At 40.3% G+C, this 21,895-nt stretch overlaps 1 protein-coding gene across 1 annotated transcript in view; it reads left to right on the top strand.

Annotated features, from left to right (window-relative positions):
- Positions 1-10,336: 10,336 nt before the first annotated feature.
- Positions 10,337-21,895, top strand: part of FSHR (follicle stimulating hormone receptor) — an 86,231-nt gene continuing 74,672 nt past the window's right edge. The window contains exon 1 of the mRNA XM_051616147.1: positions 10,337-10,521. Within this exon, the coding sequence (XP_051472107.1) occupies positions 10,337-10,521 (185 nt within the window). The remainder of the gene's footprint in view (positions 10,522-21,895) is intronic.

Genomic DNA, 21,895 nt, shown 5'->3' with positions numbered 1-21,895 from the left:
CAGCTGATACTAGCTTTAGATTTGGCCAAGTATCGTGTCAGAAGGCTATATTTGGGCTGGTCTTCTGTTTCCCCCAAAACTTTATACAGCTTTAAAGTGGCTCATGCACTTTGATTGTTATTACTCTTCTTTTTCTTTAGGTATAGGTGTGCCTTCTATTATGCCAGCACAGCAGGGTTGTATAACAGCCATGCAAAGGCTAAACATTTTAATTCTTGAAGTGTTCTTTTTCCTCTGAGTCTTTTTTAGTAATTTTCTTCTCCATTCAAAATTCACTCCTCTTCCCACAGTTCAGTGTCACTGCTACAATTTGGTAAAATCACTCCTATAATGAATTTGAATTGAGATATATTAAGGTGACCAGTGGCTTAATGGCTCAGCTGTGACTACTCATTGAATCAGCTCCTGGGTAATAAGTGAGGTAAGAACAGCTCCTCATCTGTGTGCTGCACTACCTGAGGTTCCTGTGGGCAATCATTATTATGTGCTACTTCATACACTGTTTGGCCAGATAATGCCTTGCAATTAGGCCTTAAGAGCAAGCGATGGAAAGCTCTCCATAAAAGCTGATTATATTAGAGCCCAGCAGCACATCTGTACCACCGTTCTCTGAAATTTGTTTCCTTTTTAATGCCTCACTGTTGCTGTTCTGATCCAGAGCAAGCTGTTTATCCAGACTTCTGCAGGCCAAATCTTCAGCAGTGGTGCCCTTACATAGCTGCACGGAAGCAAAGGAAAATACTGCCTGGCTCCTTCTAATTTGTATCCCTTCATATTCCATCGTGTCAGTAAAATCTTATTGGTACTTTTCCATTTCTTTGATTGTCACTTTCATCTTCAACTAGTATAAATAGGGTGTCAGCATTAGCTCAATGGGTCTGTTGGTGGAATCAGGTCTGCTTAATGGCTTTTGCATAGGTAATGGAACATTTATAGGGGCTGTGGGAGATTACGCCAAAATAGAAAACCTTGAGAGTTCAGTGAATGTCAATACAGTTTAGGAATAAATCTTCACTAACTCTTACTGTTACACTGCCATGCATGGAGGGGATGAACAACTTAAATTAACAATTTGTGCTTCACCTTTGCAGTCCATCTTGAAAACAGCAAAGGAAGGTGATAATGGAAGGTAAAATAGTCTTGCAGCCTTCTACAGGCAGTTTGGGTTTGGATTGTTGTGCCTAATTTGTGTCAGCTCTGTCCAAAAGGTACTTGTTTTTTTCATCTCAGACAGATGTAGTACTATAGAATGTGTCATTTGTTGATAAATTATATCATGGTAAACCATATCATGGGAGTGAAAAGGAAAATCGTAGTAGAAGTAAGAAAAATGAACCATGGAGGTGTAGTATGCATTTTCTTTCTGCTTTGAGTTTGTACTTTTAAATAGATTTAAACCCTCTTTTGATACCTAGCACTTTTCTCCTTTAACCCACCAGTAAACCAAATCCAGCATCATCACAACGACGGTAGTTGTCAGAAGAGCCTTTCTGAGTGGAAGACTTGTAATCTGTCAGAGTGTGAGAGCTAAAATAGATCTGTTTTTTACCTACACAGGTCAAGATCTTCAAGTACACTGGCCCAGTTTCAATTTATAGCTATACGTCTGTTGGGACATTTAACTGTGGCTTGTAAAGTTTGCTTGAATCCTTTGAATAGCAAGTAAACTCTATGTAAATGTCAGGTGTGAGGGAGTTCTAGAGACAAGGGGAAGCCGAGGTACTGATTAGGTCGTGAGGAGGAACCTCAGTGCATCTCTGTCCTTCCCCAGGCTTCCCTGATGGATGCCAGCAAGTTCCCCAGGGCACAGGCAGAATTGCTGCTTCTCTATTGCCAGGTTGCAGTTGGATGCACAGAGAAGCATAGTGCATGTGCCAAAAGGGGCTGCTGGTGGGCCAGTGGGAGGTCAGTAGTCCTGTGTCTGGGTTTGGAGTTGAGATCCCAAAGCACAGCTTCCCAGGTGAGGCTCAGTGCTGTGGGGACACACTTGTATTGCACAGACCTGTGCCTTCCTAGGATCTCTCTCTGGGAATCTCTGCTTGGCACCCAGGTGCATCCATCCACCAATGTGGATGTGCCATTAATTCCCCATACACTTTCCTAACAGCATCTGTAAAATTATGCTAGATGTCTGTCTGTGCTATAGAGGTGGGGACAAAAATGAGTCTTAGAGTTGCAAGGTGCTTTGTGAACATGGTAATGAGAACTATGAAGTACCTGAGAGAGATGGAGAAGCTTCTTTTTCATCATCTGCAGAATCTTATTAGCCTACCTGCCTTTTCTTTCTTTGCTTTAAGAGCAGTAGCAGCACCTTATTCTTCTCCTCCCTATGCAGAGAGCTGTGACTGATCTGCTCCATGTGCACTGAGAGCACTTGCAGGCAGATCAAGAATCAGAGGCTCCTCTGTCACCTTCTGTGCAACACCCTGCTTCCTGGCAGAAAACCTTTCAAAGGAAAACTATTCTGAGGAGGAATATATCACTGGACAGTTCTACAGCACCAGTTCAAGGCTGATGAAGCAGCTGGAAGCCACTCCTTTATTTTGCCAGAACTCTGGTTGCATAAAGACTTAGACATATCCAGCTTTCCATTCAGGGCTCATTTGCTTACATTTAAGTGCATGTGTAATTTTTCATAATTTTATACACTAAGGGGTAAATTCTGAATTTTTAAGTAATGTATGGCAGAACCTTGTTCCATAAATAATCTTGTTAACTGAAGTGCATATGCTTGTGGAAAAGCATACTGTTCAGCAGCAGCTGGGGAGTCCCAGTGGGAAGAGCAGGGAAGAGCGGAAGAGGAAAATGGCTGCTAGAGGTGGGATCAATATTTAGGTTTTAATGTAACTGCACATCAGTCACTGAACATAGGAAATTATTTTTTTTCATTCACTTTAAAGCTTCAGGAAGAGTAGGTAAAACCTTGGATACTCTTCTAGGGGTGCTTTAAAACAGAGGTGCAATATTCATTCTCACTGTATAGTGTTAAAAAAAGACTCTCTGACTCTTTGGCTCCTCATTATCACCTCAGGCAGCTTATTTAGCCACCTGTGTGGAAGGTAAGAAGTACACATTGCACTGTAACTCTTGCAAAGGAATTGAGCCACTTTTTTGGCCTTCCTCTATCAATATTAATAACCTACACTAATTGCACAATCCTTTCATTTTTTTCTTCTCCTTTTTCTTCAATCTGCTACAAGGATTAGTTAGTCATTTGCATCTTCTTTAGGGGCCTTAACAAATGTTAATTTGTCATTCTTACCTCTCTCTTTTTTTTTTTTTAATTAGGTGTCAGAATGAAATTAATTTCCCGAAAGGATATTTAGTCTTTCATGTATCAATCAGGGCTGAGCTCTTCCTTTTCTCATGCAGAGATGGTTTCTCCTGAGCTGTATGAGGTCAAGAAAAGAGAAGATACAGTTCTATGAATTGCAGAGTACCTTGAAAATAAAGACATAAGAAGTAGAAATTAAGTGACCTGTGGTATGCTGTAAAGATATTTCCATTTCAGACCGCTTTAATGTATTCCAATGCCTGAAATGCTCAAACTAAATGAATTTCAGCAAATTCAGTTGCTCTGGCTAAACAAAAGGCTGTTAGCACTGTCTAAGGGCAGGTTGTAAGTACTAAAGGAAGTAAAAAAAAAAAAAAAAATCTTTGCAGTTACCTCTATATTTCAATCCTTGAAATTCTTCATGTATGCTCTGCTAGACGTCTCTCTCTTTAATAGGAGATGCTAATTATGTGAAATGTTATGGAATCATCATTTGGGTAGTGTTTCTTTAATTCATTTTATTTCATAATAAATTGTACTTGAAAGTATTAATGGCCTCTTGAATTTAAATTAGCAAAAAGTTAAGGTTTGCTGCTAAACTGCATAGCTTCCTCAATGGCAGGCTCATAAACTTGGGAATGGTGGACAGGAAGCATTGCCAGCCTATTTTTTCATGCTGACGAGCATTTATTTATTTATGGATTAAAAGACTAATAGCCGAGTAGTATATTGTTACCATACTGAAAAGCAAATTACACTGAGGTTTTGAGGGAAAAAGAAAAAAGAATAGTCAGTCTCTATTTTAAACATCTTATGGAGACTTCTTTCTGAGCCATAAGTAGAATTCAGGTGGAAAAGGGACCTCAAGAGGTCTCTGGTCCCACCTCCTGCTCAAAGGGAGGGCAGCTGTGAAGTCAGACCATGTTACTCAGGACCTTATTCAGTCTGGTCTGGTCTTTTAAATGGCCTTTAAACCTCCATGGAGGGACCCAGCACAACCTGTCTAGATACCTGTGCCACTGCTTGACTGTTTTCAAGGTGAAAAAATTATCTCCTTGTAGCCAGTCTGAATGCTGCTTATTTCACAACTGTTACCTTTTGTTGTCCCACCCTGCACCACTGTAATGAGCCTGGATTCACCTCTTGATCACCTCCTCATAGGCTCTGGGGGCTACTGTTAGGTCCCCACAGGCCATCCCTTCCCCAGGCTGAACAAGACCTGGTGTTGTAGCTTCAGCTCTTGCTACCCTGACCATCTTGGTGGCCTTCCCTGACCTCTCCACAGTTAAATCATGTCTTTCTACTACTGGAGGTCCCAGACTGGATGCAGTGCTGTTAATGTACTCTAAAAAGTGCTGAGTAAGAAGGAATAATTACTTCCCTCGCTTTACCAGCAGAGCTGCTCCTTGGCCAGGCAGTGCCCAGCATGTATCCCTGCAGGTGGTTTGTCCCTCCTGGATTTGGGGCTTTACATTTGTCCCGGTTAGATTTCATGAGGTTCTCCTTGTGTTCATGTGAACAGTGGGTGGTTATTGTTGTCCGTAGGCAGATCTCCTTGACACTGCCATTAGGCAAGGTTTCTCTTGGCTCTCATGTCTGGCCTTCAGCTACATTTTGGAGGTTAGCAAAGGCATCAGGGAAGAATACAAGATACAAACAGTGATTCTAGGCAGGCTTCGGTGTCTCTTGTGCATTAGCATGATTTTGCTCTAGTCAAACCCACTCACGGACGGTGCAAAGAAAAAGTACTTCTATAAGTGTGCTTCTGCAGACATGTGATAGAAACCTAGCAGATGGGATGTGTCTTTTATTATCTACTGGGGATGAACAGACCTGAACCTGGGGACCAGTACTAGTTGGAGAGGCAAAGACTGTTCTCTGACTTCAGTGTTTCTCTTGCATATGTTTCCCATGGTCCAAAAATACATGAGGTGCTTATATCCTCCAATTGCCTATGAAAAATCATATAGATAAAGGGCTCAGTGGGAGCTTGTCAGCCATCAACGCCAGAAAATATTGAGGGAGAGTGACATAAAAAACATTGAAATTCTCTTGCTCCCCCAGATCATAACACAAGCACATACTGCTGAGAAGTGTCAGCATAAACCTTAGAAACGTCCAAGGCCCTTCTCCACTGGTCAGTGTCCTTCCCTACTCAAGCAGATAGACAGCCGTTTACAGCAGGTGCTAATTAGGTTTTAAGGAGCAGGGATTGGGGGTTACCAGGAAGGACAGTGCAGTTGGTTATTGCTGCGTGATGCACAATGCCCTGTGGCGATTCGCTTTGCCGTCTGCAGAGGTGCCACGTAATAAGGGAACTAATCACGGCCAAGGTTTGAAGTCAAAAGCCAGACAGTCACAGGAAAGCTGCGTGAGCATAATTCCATACGGTGTTTAATCCCTTCCTCATACCAGTGTGTTTTCAAGAGTGAAGGCACTCCCTCTGGTGGCTAATTTATTATCTTCCTTTCACTCTTTTGTTAGAACCAAGGCTGCATGAGAGCAGCTGGCCGAAATAACTGAGAGAGCAATAAGCTACTGCTTTTGTCAGGCTAGTTTAATGTTTTATGGTCTCAACGCTGAGGACAGAGATAAATTCTGGCCATTCAAAAGTATTGAAAAATAATCCCTATTCATGGGAAAATGATGAAGCTAAAAACCAAACCTCTTCAGAAATATTATTTCTTGAAGTCAACCTAAACCATTATTTTTTTATCAAATAAATAGTCTATTCACTTCAGTGACCTGCTGTTTTAAAATCCAAGTTTGTCTTTCACAAAAAATAAATCAATGAAGTTTCAAACTTCCACTTATTCATTTCCTCTTAGATATCTATCTGTTATGTCTTACATTGCAAGCTTTTCTGGACAGAAAGCACCTTTTTCTGATCATAGCATGATAGCCAGGACAACAGGTGCTACTGCTGGTTTTAAACCTACAGGAAGAACATAAAAAAAGTTTAAAATCTCAGCTTTGAAGGAGTTCCTCCAGCTCAGTGCTTGCAGAATAAGACCAATGGTAACAGAGGCCAATGCTAACTTTAGAGGCCAGTCCTATCTACCAGACTGCTTTACTACTGTCTTGAAAAAGATTCCCCAGTGACCATATAACCTTGAATTAGCTGTCTGTCCCAGAAGCTATCTAATTACATAATCTCCAGAATCGTTGTTGAATTTCTGTCATAACTTGCTTAATTGCATGTCTGTTGCTGCAGTGCTTCAATTTGGGGAAATTCCTGTTTCCTTACTCAGGAACACAGTTTACACTCTCAAGATCAATTTGCCAGCTGGAGCACAGTTCTTCCGCAAAGGGATGCAAAAATAAGGCTGTTATATATCTGGAAGCATCATCATTTACATACTTTCAACAGTATGTATCTCAATGGCGTCAGCCATCTCCAAGAGGCAGCTTCTTGCTCCTAGCACATGATGCTCTGAAGGTGGCAGAATGCATAGCTGGGAGAGGTCAGTGGAAGAATGAGTTTGCCCTCTGTGTTGCTTTGAATAAGCTACTGAGAAAAAAGTATGAAACCCTGTGATGTCACAAAGACATGAGGCATATTTATTACTAGCTTTAAGTAGCTCTCTCGGATCCCCTGCAACAGGTCCTTAGGGTTTTCAGGCATGATGCTCAACCTGGTGCTCAAGAAGGTCTTGTGAGCACTTTTCTTCACCTTCCTGTGCATAGATTTTCTTCCTGAGAGGAGACAGTTGTGTCTCTGAACAGGCAACACAGCTGTTAAGTGAGGATCATCATCTGGGTAATCCATCCAGGGGATTGTAGTGATGTGGTTGTGTCATTTGGCAGTCATGAAGAGAAATCAGGAGAGAGATTCCCAGTTCACAGAATTAATAGACACCAGAGTGTATTCTTCAAAACCTTAGATTATCTATAAAACAACTTGGAAATCCTTTTCAATCTCCATTGTCACCGTTTGACTCAGGTCCAATGACAATGCTCTTGCTCCCCTCCCCCTCCCACTCAGGTAGGGAAGGAGAGAGAGAAAAAGAGAGAGACTTGGCTGGATTGAAAACTAAACTACACAGCTTTAATTAAGACTCTAATGAATGATATAAGAGAATATATACAATTATATACAGGTGTGGGCAAAAGCCCCTCACCTCCCCCCACCTCCAGCAACTCCCACAGCACTCCCCTCAGATGGGACAGTCCCAAAGAATCCCAGAGCTGCTGCTGGAGAAAAGTGGAGAGTGATGAGGGTCAGGAGAGCTGGAGCCTGAGGGTCGACGGTGATGGATGAACGGAGTCCTCCCCAGACGCCGGCCATGGACAGAAGAGAAGGGAAGAAGGAAGAAAGTTGTCTTCTGTGATCTCCGACCTTCCCCCAAGCCTACGTAGATACATGGAATGGAATACCTCTGGCCCATTTTGCTGTCCGTCTAAGCCAGCCTCCCACGGGGGGGCAACAGATCTCCCCACAGTGTCTGAGCCAGCAGAGCGAAGGCGCGACCTTGAAGGCCCAGCAATTACAGAACCATTCCAGTGTCTTATCAACCTAGCAGAACACACAGTTGCTAGTTAAAAGAAAGCTCACTGAAGGAAAAAGAAAAAAAAAAAATCAGCAAAAGAAAAACTGGCTTAATCCTGGCTCAAACCAGGACATCCATTTATCCTCAAACGGTTTTAATGCAGTCCTGAATTAGTGCTTGCTCTAATATGAGTGAAATGTCAGTTTGGTTTTGCATACTAGTCTGATTTTATTGAGTCAACTGGAGATTTCCTTAAAAATCCTATCTCCATAGTATTTCAAGAGAATCTTGGGGTTTTCATTATTTATTTATTTTTTAGTTTAATAATTGTTGTAGTTGGGTATATGAAACCTAAACTTAATCAAATTACAGTGTCTTTGTATTGGTGCAAATTATTGTGACATTCAGAGAATGTTACCTTTTTAAACTATGTCATAAAAGCTGCTATCCATTTCACCAATATAACATGACATATATTGATGTATTTTAGAATGAAGAGCTATGACTTACACTCATTTACAAGCAAATGTCCTTGTGCCCTATATATTCCTCACCTTTTGTTTTTGCATTTTTTTTTCAGCCTACTTTCAGTCTTCTTCTGTAGAAACTAGAAACATGATATTGAAAAGGCAAAATGAGAATTGCCTCAAATGAGTTGTCTGCCCAGTGTTTCTTTCAATCCCGAAGCAACTAGTTAGTCCAGCTTGCAGGGGACTCTAGCAATTTCTTACTATATGAGAATTTATTTGACCACAGGATGTACTTTTGCAGTACTCATCTCGTTGAGTGTGAAGGAAAGTAAAGGTGGTATTCATTTCAAGTGAACTTGTAGATCTAAGATCTTTCACGGGAAATTATACATATATATGTGTGTGTATATATATATGGGGAAAAAATGACTAATATTTTAGAAAGCCTTTTTTTCTGGCAGTCACTGTCATTCTCATGAAACTTATTTAGCAAAACCGACTGTTTTACACCTACAGCTAAATGAATACTCTTACCATTCATTACAAGCCTACCATTGTTAAGATTGTAATTTTAAAATTTTTTTGTACAATTATAATGTAAATATGACTGTTCTCACCTTGACTATGTTTAAGTGAGTGTGGAAAAATAACAAATATTTGGTGAGATTTGGTAAAATTATGATAACTCTTAGGGCAACTTAAAGAATCAGTTGAATTATTTTTGAAAATCAGAATTAGCTCCTTTCAGAAACACCTACATTATTATGCTTATTTTAAAGGTGAAAGTGGTAGATTCCTTTGGCCAATGCATTTCAGAGATGTCGTCTTATGTCTCATTATGTTTACTTATGCTTTTTTATTATGGAAGAAGAAAAAAAATAAAATAAAAAGAAAAAAACCCATCAACCTAACAGCTCCTTTTAACAAGATTAAAATCCTTTAGAACAATGTGATGGATTGAATATGGGTCAACTTCAGTAGAATTACCAATGGCAATTCACCTCCAGTGCTGACTTAAAATGCATATGAATTAAAATTTTGTGTGTCTGAAATAGCTTTTTACAGATTAAAAACAAACAAACAAACAAACAACCCCCCCAAAAAAAACCTAAACAAAAAAACCCAAACCAAACAAACAAACAAAAAAACCCCAATAAAACACCTTTATATCTCAAGATTCTCCTTTCAGATGTCTTGTAGAAAAAACCCTGGTTTCAGATTACAGCCTTTGCAGAATGACTCAGTTACAGGAAAGAATTAGCAAGGTCCCCTCCCAAGGATTAATATTTTTAACAAGGAAGTTATTTTAGCTCAGACAAAAAGTAAATAAATAAGGACTCAAAGATGGGATTCAGCATCCAGGCCTTATGATGTTGTTCATGACGCTGTTTTCCTCCTGTTTTTTTCACAAATAGACATTCTGTATATTTTTGGGTTTTTTTCCAGATGGTTAAATTAGTTTACCAGTCCACAGGGACTATCGGGACTGTGGCATTTTCTCTTGTTTGGGTTCCTATAAAAGTACCAAAGAAAAGAGGAGATGAATTGGCAAGGGCATGAGGAATAATCACAGTTTAAAATGAAGGTGTGTTATTTAGCTCTGGCTTTAGGACTGTATGGCTTTTTACCTATCAAATAGATTATATACCCTATAAAAAACATAACATTTCTTTTGCCTAGGAGAAACATAAAAGTGGGGGCTCTTGGATCCATGAAGGGGAGCATAAATAGTGCCTCTCCTTCAGGGACAAAAGTGCCTAGACTGTAGAAAGTAAAAGTGCTGTATTGTCCTTTGGTCATACCAAAGGAGACATGCAAAACAGCATAGCTGAGAAGAGAGGACCTTTTCCCAGTGCAGGTACCCAGTGCATTAAAAGTGTCCCATGATTTCAACACCGCTTTAAATAATGAATACTTTTTAAATGGAAAATTAGTATTGCTCATCTTTATCCCTGCTCTAAGGCTATAAAGGATCTGGGGCCATTAACAAAAACTTGCTGAGAAATCATCCCCCAAAAGCTACATGGTTTGTCCCAGCTTTTTGGGGCGGATCTTCCATTCAGGGAATTGGACTGGGAGGTCTCTTCACTCCTCCCTTTGAGATGAAGGAGACTCGGACAGATGTGAAGGCAGAGATGTCTCCAGTCCTCACCTGTTTGCTGCTTTTCCTAGCTGGCTGCTCAGGATGCCAGCACCATGCCTGCTGCTGCATGGGCAGGGTCTTCGTTTGTCAGGAGAGCAAGGTGGTCCAAGTTCCCCGGGACATCCCTGCCAACACCACCGAGCTGTAAGTAGGGAAAGGGAATGGTTGTGAGCAGCAGCCTTGTTGCTGGCTCTCAAAAGAAACTGCTGCTTGGCAAGCCAAGGGTTGTGTTTGTAGGGAGTCACTAGGGAGATTTGTGCCAGCTATTTGGGAAGCACAGCCCTTCCTCCAACACTCATTTAATTACATCTTGAAGCTCCTCTCCATTACTCTGATCGTGCTCATTTTAAGATCTTTCTTAAGAAAAGATATGATACAATATAATGCAAAGTGAAGACTAAACTTTAAACAAACTTCCTTGGTGCTGTGACAGTAATTTGAAGCATAAAGTCTAAGCTTTCTTTACGGCTTGCTTTAGCATTGTTGAAACGCACAGTGTAACTTGTCTGCCCGGAACAACTCGACGAGCATTTGTGTTCATGCTGTGGGAGCTTTCCAAAGGTTTGTGCTTGCTTGCCAGGAAGCAACTTAATGTTCTCTTTTTGAAATCACGAAGGCATTACAGAAAGGACTCTGATAACCGTTCAGAGAGGGATCCTCCTCCATCAGAGGAGCAGCACAACTGCACAACATAAGGATACCGTACTGCGTTACTCAAGGAAGGGTTTTATCTATCTTACAGCTTCTCCTTGTTTTCCATGAAGTATTATGAGTAATTCTGTATGACAGCTGTTTTCTGTGTCAGTAGTACAGGCGAGCAAAGGAGCTTACGCAAGAGCAAGCATAATACCACTGCAAGTGATTGGTTTTATTTTAATTTTTTTAAGCAAATTATGTTACCTCTTGTCTATACCCACAGATATCTGACATCGTTACAGCCTAAAGCCAAAAGAAAGTGTATAGTCCTGGATAAACTCTGTTATTAATAAGTGGAGTGGTTTGGAGGGAGCATACAATGAAGAATGCTATGCCACTACCTGGAAGAATATACCCCTATCCCGATTTTACACACTAGAATACATCCAGGGTCACTATCCCATGGTTTTCCTAGGGCAGAAGTTTTGTTTCATTTAGAAGGAGCAGTTATGTCCTCTGAATAAGTAGACTGCTATGAAAACTTGAGAAAAATGTCTGAATTGACCACAGAAGGTCAGTAAAAGTTTAAATCATTCTTGTGACTAGAGGGAAAAATAATCTGTCTGTGATTTAGGTCATCTAAGTCCTGAGTGAACCATGCTCCAGGCCTATACTCCTAATTTTGTTTAACTTTGCTTGGATTGTTTCTTTAGATTTCACAGTTAAGATCTGCCTTCTAGGGATTAAGGAAAAACACTAATTATTTCTGTGAATAAGTCAAGTTTTCTATCACCAAAAAGCACCTGTTAGAAAATATTTTTTTTTTACAGCAGATCTCACGGTTTTGTCATGGATGCTAATTTGTGGGTTCCTCAGCATGTGTAAGTATTCTCTGAAACAGGCAGACTACAATATTACTGCAACTGAGAACAGTTAATTAATCCTTTCTTCTGGTAGTGCTGTGCAAATATTGGAGTTAGAATCTCTTCACTTGACTCTCTTCTCACTTACACCAACTTTCAGTTTCTCAGGAAGTAGTCCTGCTGCTATTAAATCAGTGTAGCTCTAGGACTGATTTCAGCGTGGCTTAAAAATTTGTCCATGAAAAGTATGTAGAGCTGCTTTGAATACACCCAATATTAATGTTACTAAAGCCTGATACAGTAGCTGAAGAGCTCTTAAGTGTCAGCTAAACCTTAGATTTTTTCTTCAGTGTCAAAGGGGGACCCCAGAAAGGTGCCTTCCTATGCATCTCTCCACTGAGTGCCCAGCGGGGTGATTGATGTGACTAAAATAGACTCTACTGCTCCAGGTGCTGTTGCAAATACACTCTTGGTAACACCAAAAGCTTGCTTTATGTTTCTTAAAAAAACCTCAATGAGTCAAAAGGGGTTTAAAATCAGTGTTGGCAACTTCAACATAGATGGCCGTGGTGTCTAAGGACCCTGTATAGGACACCAGCAGAGATTCTTCTTGCTAAGTACAGCTCCTTCCAGGTACTTTTTCTGCTTAAGAGCTCGATCCAAGTGCTGGGTGCAGTTTATTTTAATTTGATGTAAAGAAGGACGGTTTCTTCAGTACTCTTACAGCTCTTCACCTTCTCTTATGTGGTCTTGATAACTTTCCTAAGCAATCTTAGCATCTTTTCCTAGTACCTTGTAGATGTTGAATAGTAAAAGCCTGGGAGAGAGAACAGGAGCCTGGTAAGCCTCCAGCACTTTTGCTGGTGCTGTGTGTTTCTGTTCCAGTACAGCTGTTTCTGAATTTGGGACACTGGTATGTGGCAGCCAGCTCTATTACTTAGTAAGAAAACTCAGGATAAAGGTAAAAATGTTGCCCTCAACAACCATTATCCCTACTCTTTGCCATGGCTGATTTTTTAAATAATGTTTCATGTTTGAGTGTTGGCCACTGACACATGCTGCTGTGATGGGTTTCGTTGTGGTTGGCCTCTTGACAGTTGAGACCTTACACTTCATAGCAAGTACGAGTTCTGCAGCACAGTACAAGACACAGGGTTTTGCTCCTGGAATGATTAGCATCTGCTTTAGCAAGTGTGTTGCAAAGGGGAGGGCTGGCAGCCTCTTAGAGTGAGGGAATTTGCTTTGTACTTAACATGTGGAAACAGAGCAGGGATCAGAAAACATGGGTTTTCATTACTCTTCTTGCTGCCACATCTACTTTTTCACTTACAGGAGAAAATCTCATGAGACTATAGTTACAGCTTGGGTTGTATGTTGCTGCTTGTAGATTTACAAGCACTCCGCAGCTGGCATGCCCCAAATGTTTGCAGAGGAGGCTGTGATTAGCTGTTTTGCTTTATAACCTTTGTCTAGAAGAGGAGTTGGATAGAAGAATTTTGGACATTTTTTAATAGATACCAAAATGCCCGTGAGAAATACAGATTTACAACTCTGGAGGTAATCCATGAGAAACCAGAGGCCAAAAGTTCAGATGAGAAATGTAGGTTCATCTGTGTCAAAGTATTAACTATTAATTGCCTTGCAGAGTGAGAGGGGGGAGCAACTCAGTAGTCACCCAAGGCAGTTTATTTTTTTAATATTTCAGTTTTAAAATCCAGTATCAAGCTTTGCCATCCCTAGTATTCTCTAAGATCTCATTCAATTATTATAGGTCTTGCTTTGAGAAAGTAATGCAAACAAAAATAACAGAATAGAAGGGATCCTTCTTAAGATTTAGCAAACTACTGTAAGCAGAAACATGAATATCAACCAGGAGTACAACTCAAAATGCTACAAAAAGTTTACTCATTGTCTTAAAATACCCTTGCTTGCTTTTGGGTTTCTCATCTCTGCAGTGCTCGACACCACTCTTGTGGTATCCCAGGGAAGTGGAGAGCTCTACCCCTGCAGCTGGGGACAACCATTTGGGCAATAAACTACACCTCTGATTTGACAAAATGAAGCAACAGTAAAAGGCAGCTTAAGAAAGTGAAAAAGGCTGCTTGGTCCAATTCTGCTTGCAGTCTTGCTAAGTTACATGAGTGAAATGTTAATATCAGCATTTTACCTACATCCTGAGATGCAGGTAAATGCATCTCTCTTTTCATCTCTATTTTATCACTAATGCTGTGAGAAAAACCTATCAGGACATCAAATCCAGTCATCTTGTATTTGCTATAAGGAGAAACTGCATCCAACTTAATTACTTTCCTAATTTTCTCCTCCTCCTAAACTTTACTCCCTTGATGTTTAATCCTCCTTAGCTGGCATACAAGTGCAGCAGCCAGCCATGGTGTGCAGACAGTGAGCAGTTGGTTCCTTCTGCGTAGCTGTTTCTGCACCATAGAGATGATGTAAGAGACATCTCTTGGGAAGGGAAGCTCCATGAAGAAGCCTGCACACTTGAACACGTGGCTCAGCATATTCAGAGGAACTGCTTAACGTGTCAGCTTGCCAGAGGCTTCAGCAGGAGAGTGGTGCCAGTTTTAGAATGGAGCAGCTAGGACAACTGAAATAATTGATAACAGAGTCAGTCCATCAGTTGGCCCCCAACTGTCAAAGTGCTATGTAAGTAGAAACTTCAGGTAAAATAAGGAAGGCCTAGGCTCGATTGTGTGGTGTTTTGTATTTTAAAAAACATTCTCTGGCTTCACTAGCTAGTTTAGCCGTTGTCAGAGCAATTTAGGTATGTTGAGTGTTTTCTCCCAAGCATCTGTGAACTATAAACAGCAGAATTTTTTTACTTGCTCTCTGCATAGGTGTTTTTGTACAATTGCTCAAGGATATTTTTTTTAGACTATCAAGTCAAGGCTGAGTAGATGTCTGCCCACTAAAACAGTGGCTGCCTTGAAATAGCAAGTTCTGTGTTATGTACTGTGAGTCAGATGTGCTTCCCCCAGACAGAAGCTGTAAATGATGTGAACAGTAGCTGCAACACTGTTACTGACAGCTGAAATTAGGAATTTTTTTTACGCTTTCACACTTAAAGTTGAAATTACATTGAAACCTTCAAAACATTACAGTTCTTGCTCAGGTGTTTATACTGGCGGCTTGACCTTAATATAAGAAAGACAGGGTGTGGAAAGGATAAAGTAAGCTAACAAAATGAAGGTTCCTGAAGCTTCCAAGTCTATTTTATGGGGGCTAATCAGACAGTTAATCACTAAACTCATATATTATCAGAAGAGGATAAGAGTATTTGTACAGCAGAGGATATTGAGAACATTTTATATGCTATCTAAAGCTTGTTGGGTTGTTGGGTTTTGGGTTGTCTTTTTTTACTTAATTTAAACCAGCTTTGCTTCTGTTAGGTAGAAAAAAGTCTGCAGTTGGTGCTACACTCATCTCTTCCTGAATTTAGATCAGTTTATGTTTTGAAGCAGGAAGCTATAGAGGTTCCTGTGTGATCACTGGCTGTATATGGGTGGAGTGGTGCAGTGCTTCTGCTGGAATCTGTATTTGACATTTTCATTGGGAGGATGAAAAGAAATATGCAGAGCATAAGAGAGAAAAAAAGAAAAGGAATAAATTTACGCTAAAAGATAATAAACTCTTGAGGGCAAATCCTCAGTTAGTAAAAATTACCAAGTATATATCACTCTAGAAACATGCAGTTTCCAAAGCTTCAGGAGCTTTTCAGCGTGCTGCACACAATAGGAGTTGTTTTGCAGTGCAGTACATTCTTCTGGCTTACTTGTGATGCTGCAGCAATAAATACATACACGTGACTGTCACCTGACTTAGAAGGACTGCAGCTTGATGCATCTATGAGAGATCTATGATTGAGTATAAAGATGTATAGATGTGTGCATATACATCTAAAGTATCTTCAAAATGAAAGTGCATTCACTTAAAATTTAATGGCAGTTATATGACTTCTTAAATCACTAAGCCTTTTGCAGGGAAACACAGGGAAAACCAAGAGTTGATTTTGTTTGCATGCAGCATTGAGAGGGTACCAAGGTCTATGCCAGGTAATGTCCTTTGCTGGAATCAGCTACAGAGAGATACTCTTGATGTACAAGTTCTGACTTTTCCAGCAACCTCTGTCTCATGCAGACACACACAAAAACCAGAGGGTCTGTGTCACTTCCCCTCATGTCTGACACCAGGTAAAATAGGCTCCTGGGGTTGGTCAGCTCCATGTCCCAAAATTAAGCCTGTTAGCCATTTTAGGTATATTCTGCTTCATTTCCTACAAAGAATCAAAACTTGCCTATTGAATGAGGTTATAATCAATGTTTTTCTAAAGCATTTGTAAGATTAGCCCAGACATTTGTAAGTGTTACATTTACATCTCAAATACGGTGTCTTCATCTTGAGTGTCTCCCCATTTAAATTGTGTTTCGTATAATTATAAACTAGGAGAGCTTGACAGTATTGTTATTCATAAGGTGTGAGCTGGTAAATACCAATGTTTAGCAATGAGGCACAGCAAAAGAGAAAAGCCCTAGAAAGATCAGAAATAAGTAGTTTTAAAGTAAAATGTGGTTAAAATGAGGAAGTTGATAAGCCTTCTATTTTCTAGTATTAAACTGTATTAACTTCATCTTCCATCCCACCTGGAGAGGCTAAGACACTGGCACAGGGAATCCAGTTGACACTCAAAGGTGACTATCACCAGCTGGGAGAACAGAGCATAGTCAGAGCTCTAGGGAAAATTCTAAAGTGTGCTTCTGTCTCAGTTTGCCTAAATTGCCCCTTCCTCCCCATTTCTCCCTGCCCCCATACCTTCCATAGGGAGATCAGAGTATTTGTCATAGAATCATAGAATGGTTTGGGTTGGAAGGGACCTTAAAGATCATCTAGATCCAACTCCCCCTGCATGGGTAGGGACACCTCCCACTAAAACCTGTTGCTCAGAGCCCCATCCAACCTGGCCTTGAACACTGCCATGGAGGGGGTATCCACAGCTTCCCTGGGCAACTTGTTCCAGTGTCTCACCTCCCTCACACCAAAGAATTTCCTCCTAATGTCTAACCTAAATCTCCTCTCCTCCAGTTTTAATCTATTACCCCTTGTCCTCCTGCTACAAGCCCTTGTAAAAAGTCTCTCCCCAGCTTTAATCCAGGGAGGGATGTAGAAAGGTGTGTGTGTGTTATTTGTGGTCTGATCCAGAATGGTACAAGCTGCTGTCCTGGAAGAGCCACCAAGCCAGGACAACTCATTCATTATCCTTGTATCTGCATTTGTCCATTCAAACTGCTTTTAGCTCCTCTGTCAGGTTTACAAATGACAGCTTGGGAATTTGAGTTAATAGTTTCCTGGATCTGGTCCTTAGCAAAGTCATATCAGCATTGCAGCTCTGAAGAATAAAGCTTATTATCACCCTCAAAATGCAGGCTGTGCCTCTTAAATAAGTAAAAATGATTCTCAAATACTTGATCTTCCCAGCAGCATTGATGAGATGTAACAGAGAAGAGATCTCCAATGGAAGATGTTTTTAAAATCTCCAAATTGAATTAGTTCGGAAGAGTATCACACACAAAATGTGTAGCCTGATAAGCCAGCAGGAAAAAGTCTGTTGTGCAGCTCAGGGGTTTCCTTTGCATATGCCAAGAGGGTCTCATCGGGCTGGCAGGTGACTGAAAATACTGGATATGGGGAGAGTTTAACACTGGTGATATGGATGAGGAATGATGCAAGAGCAGAGAGAACAGTTGCACAAAAGAGGGATGCCAAGTGAATACCCACCCCAAAGGGGATGGCTGCTCTCACTGCCAGTAGTTTGTGTGCAGGAGGAATTATCTAGCAAAGAAAAATAGACAAACCTGATAGACACCTCACTGAGGAGCAAAATAAATTAATGTAAAGTTCAACATCCCTCACTCTTTGCTAACTTGGTGGCATTTTAGTTAGCTCTGCTTAACTTCCCAGAATGTCCTAGTGAAGGTAAGCTAAAAAATAATTGGGGTATGTTCTCAGATAATTTAAATTGTCATAGCTTCATTAACTTCACTGGAAAGAACTAAGTTCATTTTCCTTGTCTGGCGATGTGGACCTCTGTCAGCCATGTGTTGTTAATTTTATCTGGGCTGATTGGTAATTAATGTGTGTATGTTCGGTAAACAAGATACACTGGGCACAGAAGACAGGTATTATTTTTCACAGTGGTCTATTAGTTTTACACAGCGAGGTGCAAGCACTTTGGTGGGAAAAGTCACTTTTCTTTAAGATCTTGACCTTTTCAGACAAAACCTGTGAATTTTTTCACACTTCTTGCCTGCAGTTTGATTGGACTGCTCTTATTAGCAGTAAAATTTAAGTCATTAAAATGAAGCCTACTTCAAGTTATAGGTCAGAGTCTATCCTGGATTTCATTTAAGAGTATAGAAAATTATCTATTTTAATTGTCTTGCATGCACTGTAATAAGGACCCCAATTTCTGCCTTTACTCAGGTGCAGCTTTCTTGATTTTGGGGGTCTAGGGTCAGAATAGCTTGTGATTTGTTTGCTTTTGCTTTATGTTTTCCTCCAAATGTTCTTAGTTATTTCAGTATCTGAGCCTAGAAGGTAGGGATGCTTCATATCTTCCATTACCTTATCAAGTCACTCAGATGCATTTGCTCCTGGTTAACCTACAGGAGAAATTAGAGACTACTATCATATGCAGAGGGAAATACGTTTCTGAGTGAACTGAAAACAGCCTTCAACTTAACTCAGATTAACCAGTCTTTGTTTTTTATAAGTATACTGAGCTTTCTGAGCCTCTGTCTTTGTCTGGACTAGCTAAATAGTGCTTTATCCTTGACTGTAACATATTCAGAACTTGATATAGATAGGACAGCTTCAATTTTAAACATATACCCACGTGGTGAGCTGTGGGCTGAAGCTTTCACCTCTGTCCACTCTCTTACCTACTCAAGAATGTGGTTACTAGCCAGTATTTTAGCATATTTGCCTGGAAATCCTGTTCAGTGAACATCTATGGAGCATTGCTCTGGTAATGGTCATGCTGACATAAAGTTTCCCCATAGCACACATGAGGATGCAGCTTCTGATATGAAATCTTGCCCAAATACAGTCAGTTAATCACAATTAATTTGGAAATATTTCTTTGTAAGAAATCTGTGAATCTTCAGGGATGTTTTGAAAAACACTGCGTTCATAAATATGAAGTGGGGAAAACTTCCAAGTTTTCAGTGTTTCTTTCATCTTTTGTTTAATAGTGGAGCAAGGAGAGAATATACTGTCAAATGATGATCAACAGATTATTTTTTTTTAATTTGGAATAGTATTGTGCAATGAAAAACTGGACTGACTGTGTGAAGACTGGAAAAGAAAGCGGTGCTTGTTTTCTCTGGGGTTTCTGGTGTCCTGTATTTATGTACTGAACCTAAAACTGTGGCACATAGCAGGATACTCATAAAGCAACTTTCCCTTCCCCTGAGTGCAGAAGCAGATCCTGCCCAAAGAAGCAAAGGAATAGCATGTGCACACATACTTGCCTGTGTGCATGGGGTATCTATGTGTTAAACCCCTTCCTTCATCAGTTTGGTTCCAGACAAAGATGAGAATGGGAAACAGTAGCATGGTTATGTAGCCATAACTGATAAAATGGCCAAGGCTCAGGTGGGACAGCAATGAAAGGAGGGTCTGTCTGCCTGTCCCATTTTCCCAAAACCAGGAACATGGAATGGGAAGAAGTGATATGTAGTTATTTGTGGTTAGTCTTCTTTACCGAAAAGTACTGGCACATGGACAGGCTAAGGATTATAATGGCTTTCTCTAAACACCTTTTAATTGTTTCATATTCTGTGCTATGCCTTGTGCTTAGAAATTATCCCTGGTATAACATTTTTGCCCACCCTTGGCTTTGAGAGGTTTGGATTTCAGTGCTAACTTCAGAGTAAGTTTTGATTTCTTATTTCACTTATCCGATCACATGATATGAATATATTTGGCTGTTGCCTTAGGTATCCCAATAAGCATTTCTGAGGAAAGAGTCTTTGTCAGATGGCATCCTGGTCAGGGGGAATCCCTCATGTTTGTGAGAGCCACAGACACTGAGGTAAGACAGCAGATCTGTCTGCAGCAGTGGCAACACTGCCTGTGCTGTTTTCACTGGTGTCTCCAGACTCTTCACAGATGGGGAAAAAAAAAAACACAAAACCAAAACCAAAACCAACAAACAAACAAACAAACAAACGGCACACAGATCAGCCAAATAATTTTGTTTCTCCTTTTTGTAAACTACTGGAAGGTGATCAATTTTGAAGAGCCTTTCCTCAGAATCAAGTCTCCCAGCAGGAATACTTGTAGATTTGAACAAGCAAGGTATAAGAAGAGGGGTTATTAATCCCTGTGACACAGGAAGAGAGTGGGTTGATGCCAAAAATTCTCACCTTGTCCCCAAAATTTTCTTTGTCCTGCTATGGAAATGTTTGCTTTTCTTTTTTTGCCTAGCAGAGAGTCATAAAAGAAGTACAGACTTTGTCAGAAAATGACAGCAAAACAAGAAAAGCCCTGGCAGAACAACAACTCTCTCTCTAGATGGAATAACTGCTTTGGGGAAATATTCACTGTGTCCAAATCCCAGGAGCTGTAATTTCCTTTCTGTAGTATATTGTTGCATGGCAGATGAAGCCCAGGCCTCATTCTTTAGTCCTTTAAAATTGGCACTAGTGGCCCCTATGAGGGAATACCCTACCAGAAAACCTAAGGTTTGATTCTGCAGGCATTCCTACACATTCTAATTACTTGCCCAAGCAGCTCTGCTGCCTTCCAGTGGGACACATCGCAGGTGCAAAACTACCCATCTGTACCTATTTGCAGATTCAGGGCTTTGTGCTGCTGCAGTAGGCAAGAAACTACTCTACGGGAAAATAAAGCAGGTGTTGAAAGCACAAATGAAGCAGGTAGCCAACTGTTTAAATTTATTTTAAATTATTAGGGGAGATTTAATTGTTTTAATGAACCATATGGAAATAAGATTTTCTTGGGGCTCACAAAGTTTTCTATAAATATTAGCATATTTCACAACATTCCTGGTACATATGTAAACATAATTTTATCCATTACAGAAATGGCAAAGTTGTAGGATGCAAAGAATGAGCAGTTTCCCAAGACTAGACCTTATTTACCAGACTGTGAATTGCCACTAGTGTGGCAATATATTTCCTTGTTTAAAAAAAAATATTAAAAAATCACCTCTTGCACATTCATATTCCTTTCTAAGGACTATTGCTCATCACTGGATGACTTTATGCTCAGCAGCATGAAGTACAGGCCTGCTGCATTGAACCTCCTAAATACAGCAGTATGAAGTCATAGCTATACTATTTTTTAATGTTCAAGTGATGCATATACTGTTTCAGGGTTTCTTCCCCTCTAATATATTTTTGCTAATGTGGTACCTCTGCATCATCACCTTTTCCATTTTCTTCATTTCTGTACTTTTCTTGTATCAATTTCTGTCAGTGTGTTAGAAGAGCAGCATTTCATTGTAGTGTTACAGTCAGTAATTTAAAGAAAGCTGAGATGGAGATTGTTGTGGATATTTCAATTAGGGCTAAATGTTGACTCTGTTATGGTCAGTAGGGCTGCCTATGGAACACTAATTGGAAGGTTTTCACCCATTTATGAGTTTAACTTATGTCCTTAGATAAAGACATTCATAATATGGTGCATCTACAGGATTATTTTTTTATATACAGTATTACTGTAGCAAACAATATTACTTTGACTTCCTTCATTTCTGTACTTGTTATTGCCATGTTATATCAGTGTGGCTGAGCACACTGCATGGCCCACACCCCAGAAATCAGATTGGTTTTTTGAGCACTTTACCTTAGAAGTTGGAGGGTGTCCATCCAAGGCTGGACAGGAGCACCATACAGGCCAGACATGCAGCTATGAGTCTCCAAAAAGTGCCCATTGAGGAGTGCTTTCTCTTGGATGTACTTATGCCCAGTCTGCTG

The sequence above is a fragment of the Apus apus genome, chromosome 3, assembly GCF_020740795.1.
Source record: "Apus apus isolate bApuApu2 chromosome 3, bApuApu2.pri.cur, whole genome shotgun sequence".
NCBI classification, from domain to species: Eukaryota; Metazoa; Chordata; class Aves; order Apodiformes; family Apodidae; genus Apus; species Apus apus.
The sequence above is the reverse complement of the archived record's forward strand: the minus strand, read 5'-3'. Positions and strand labels throughout refer to the sequence as shown.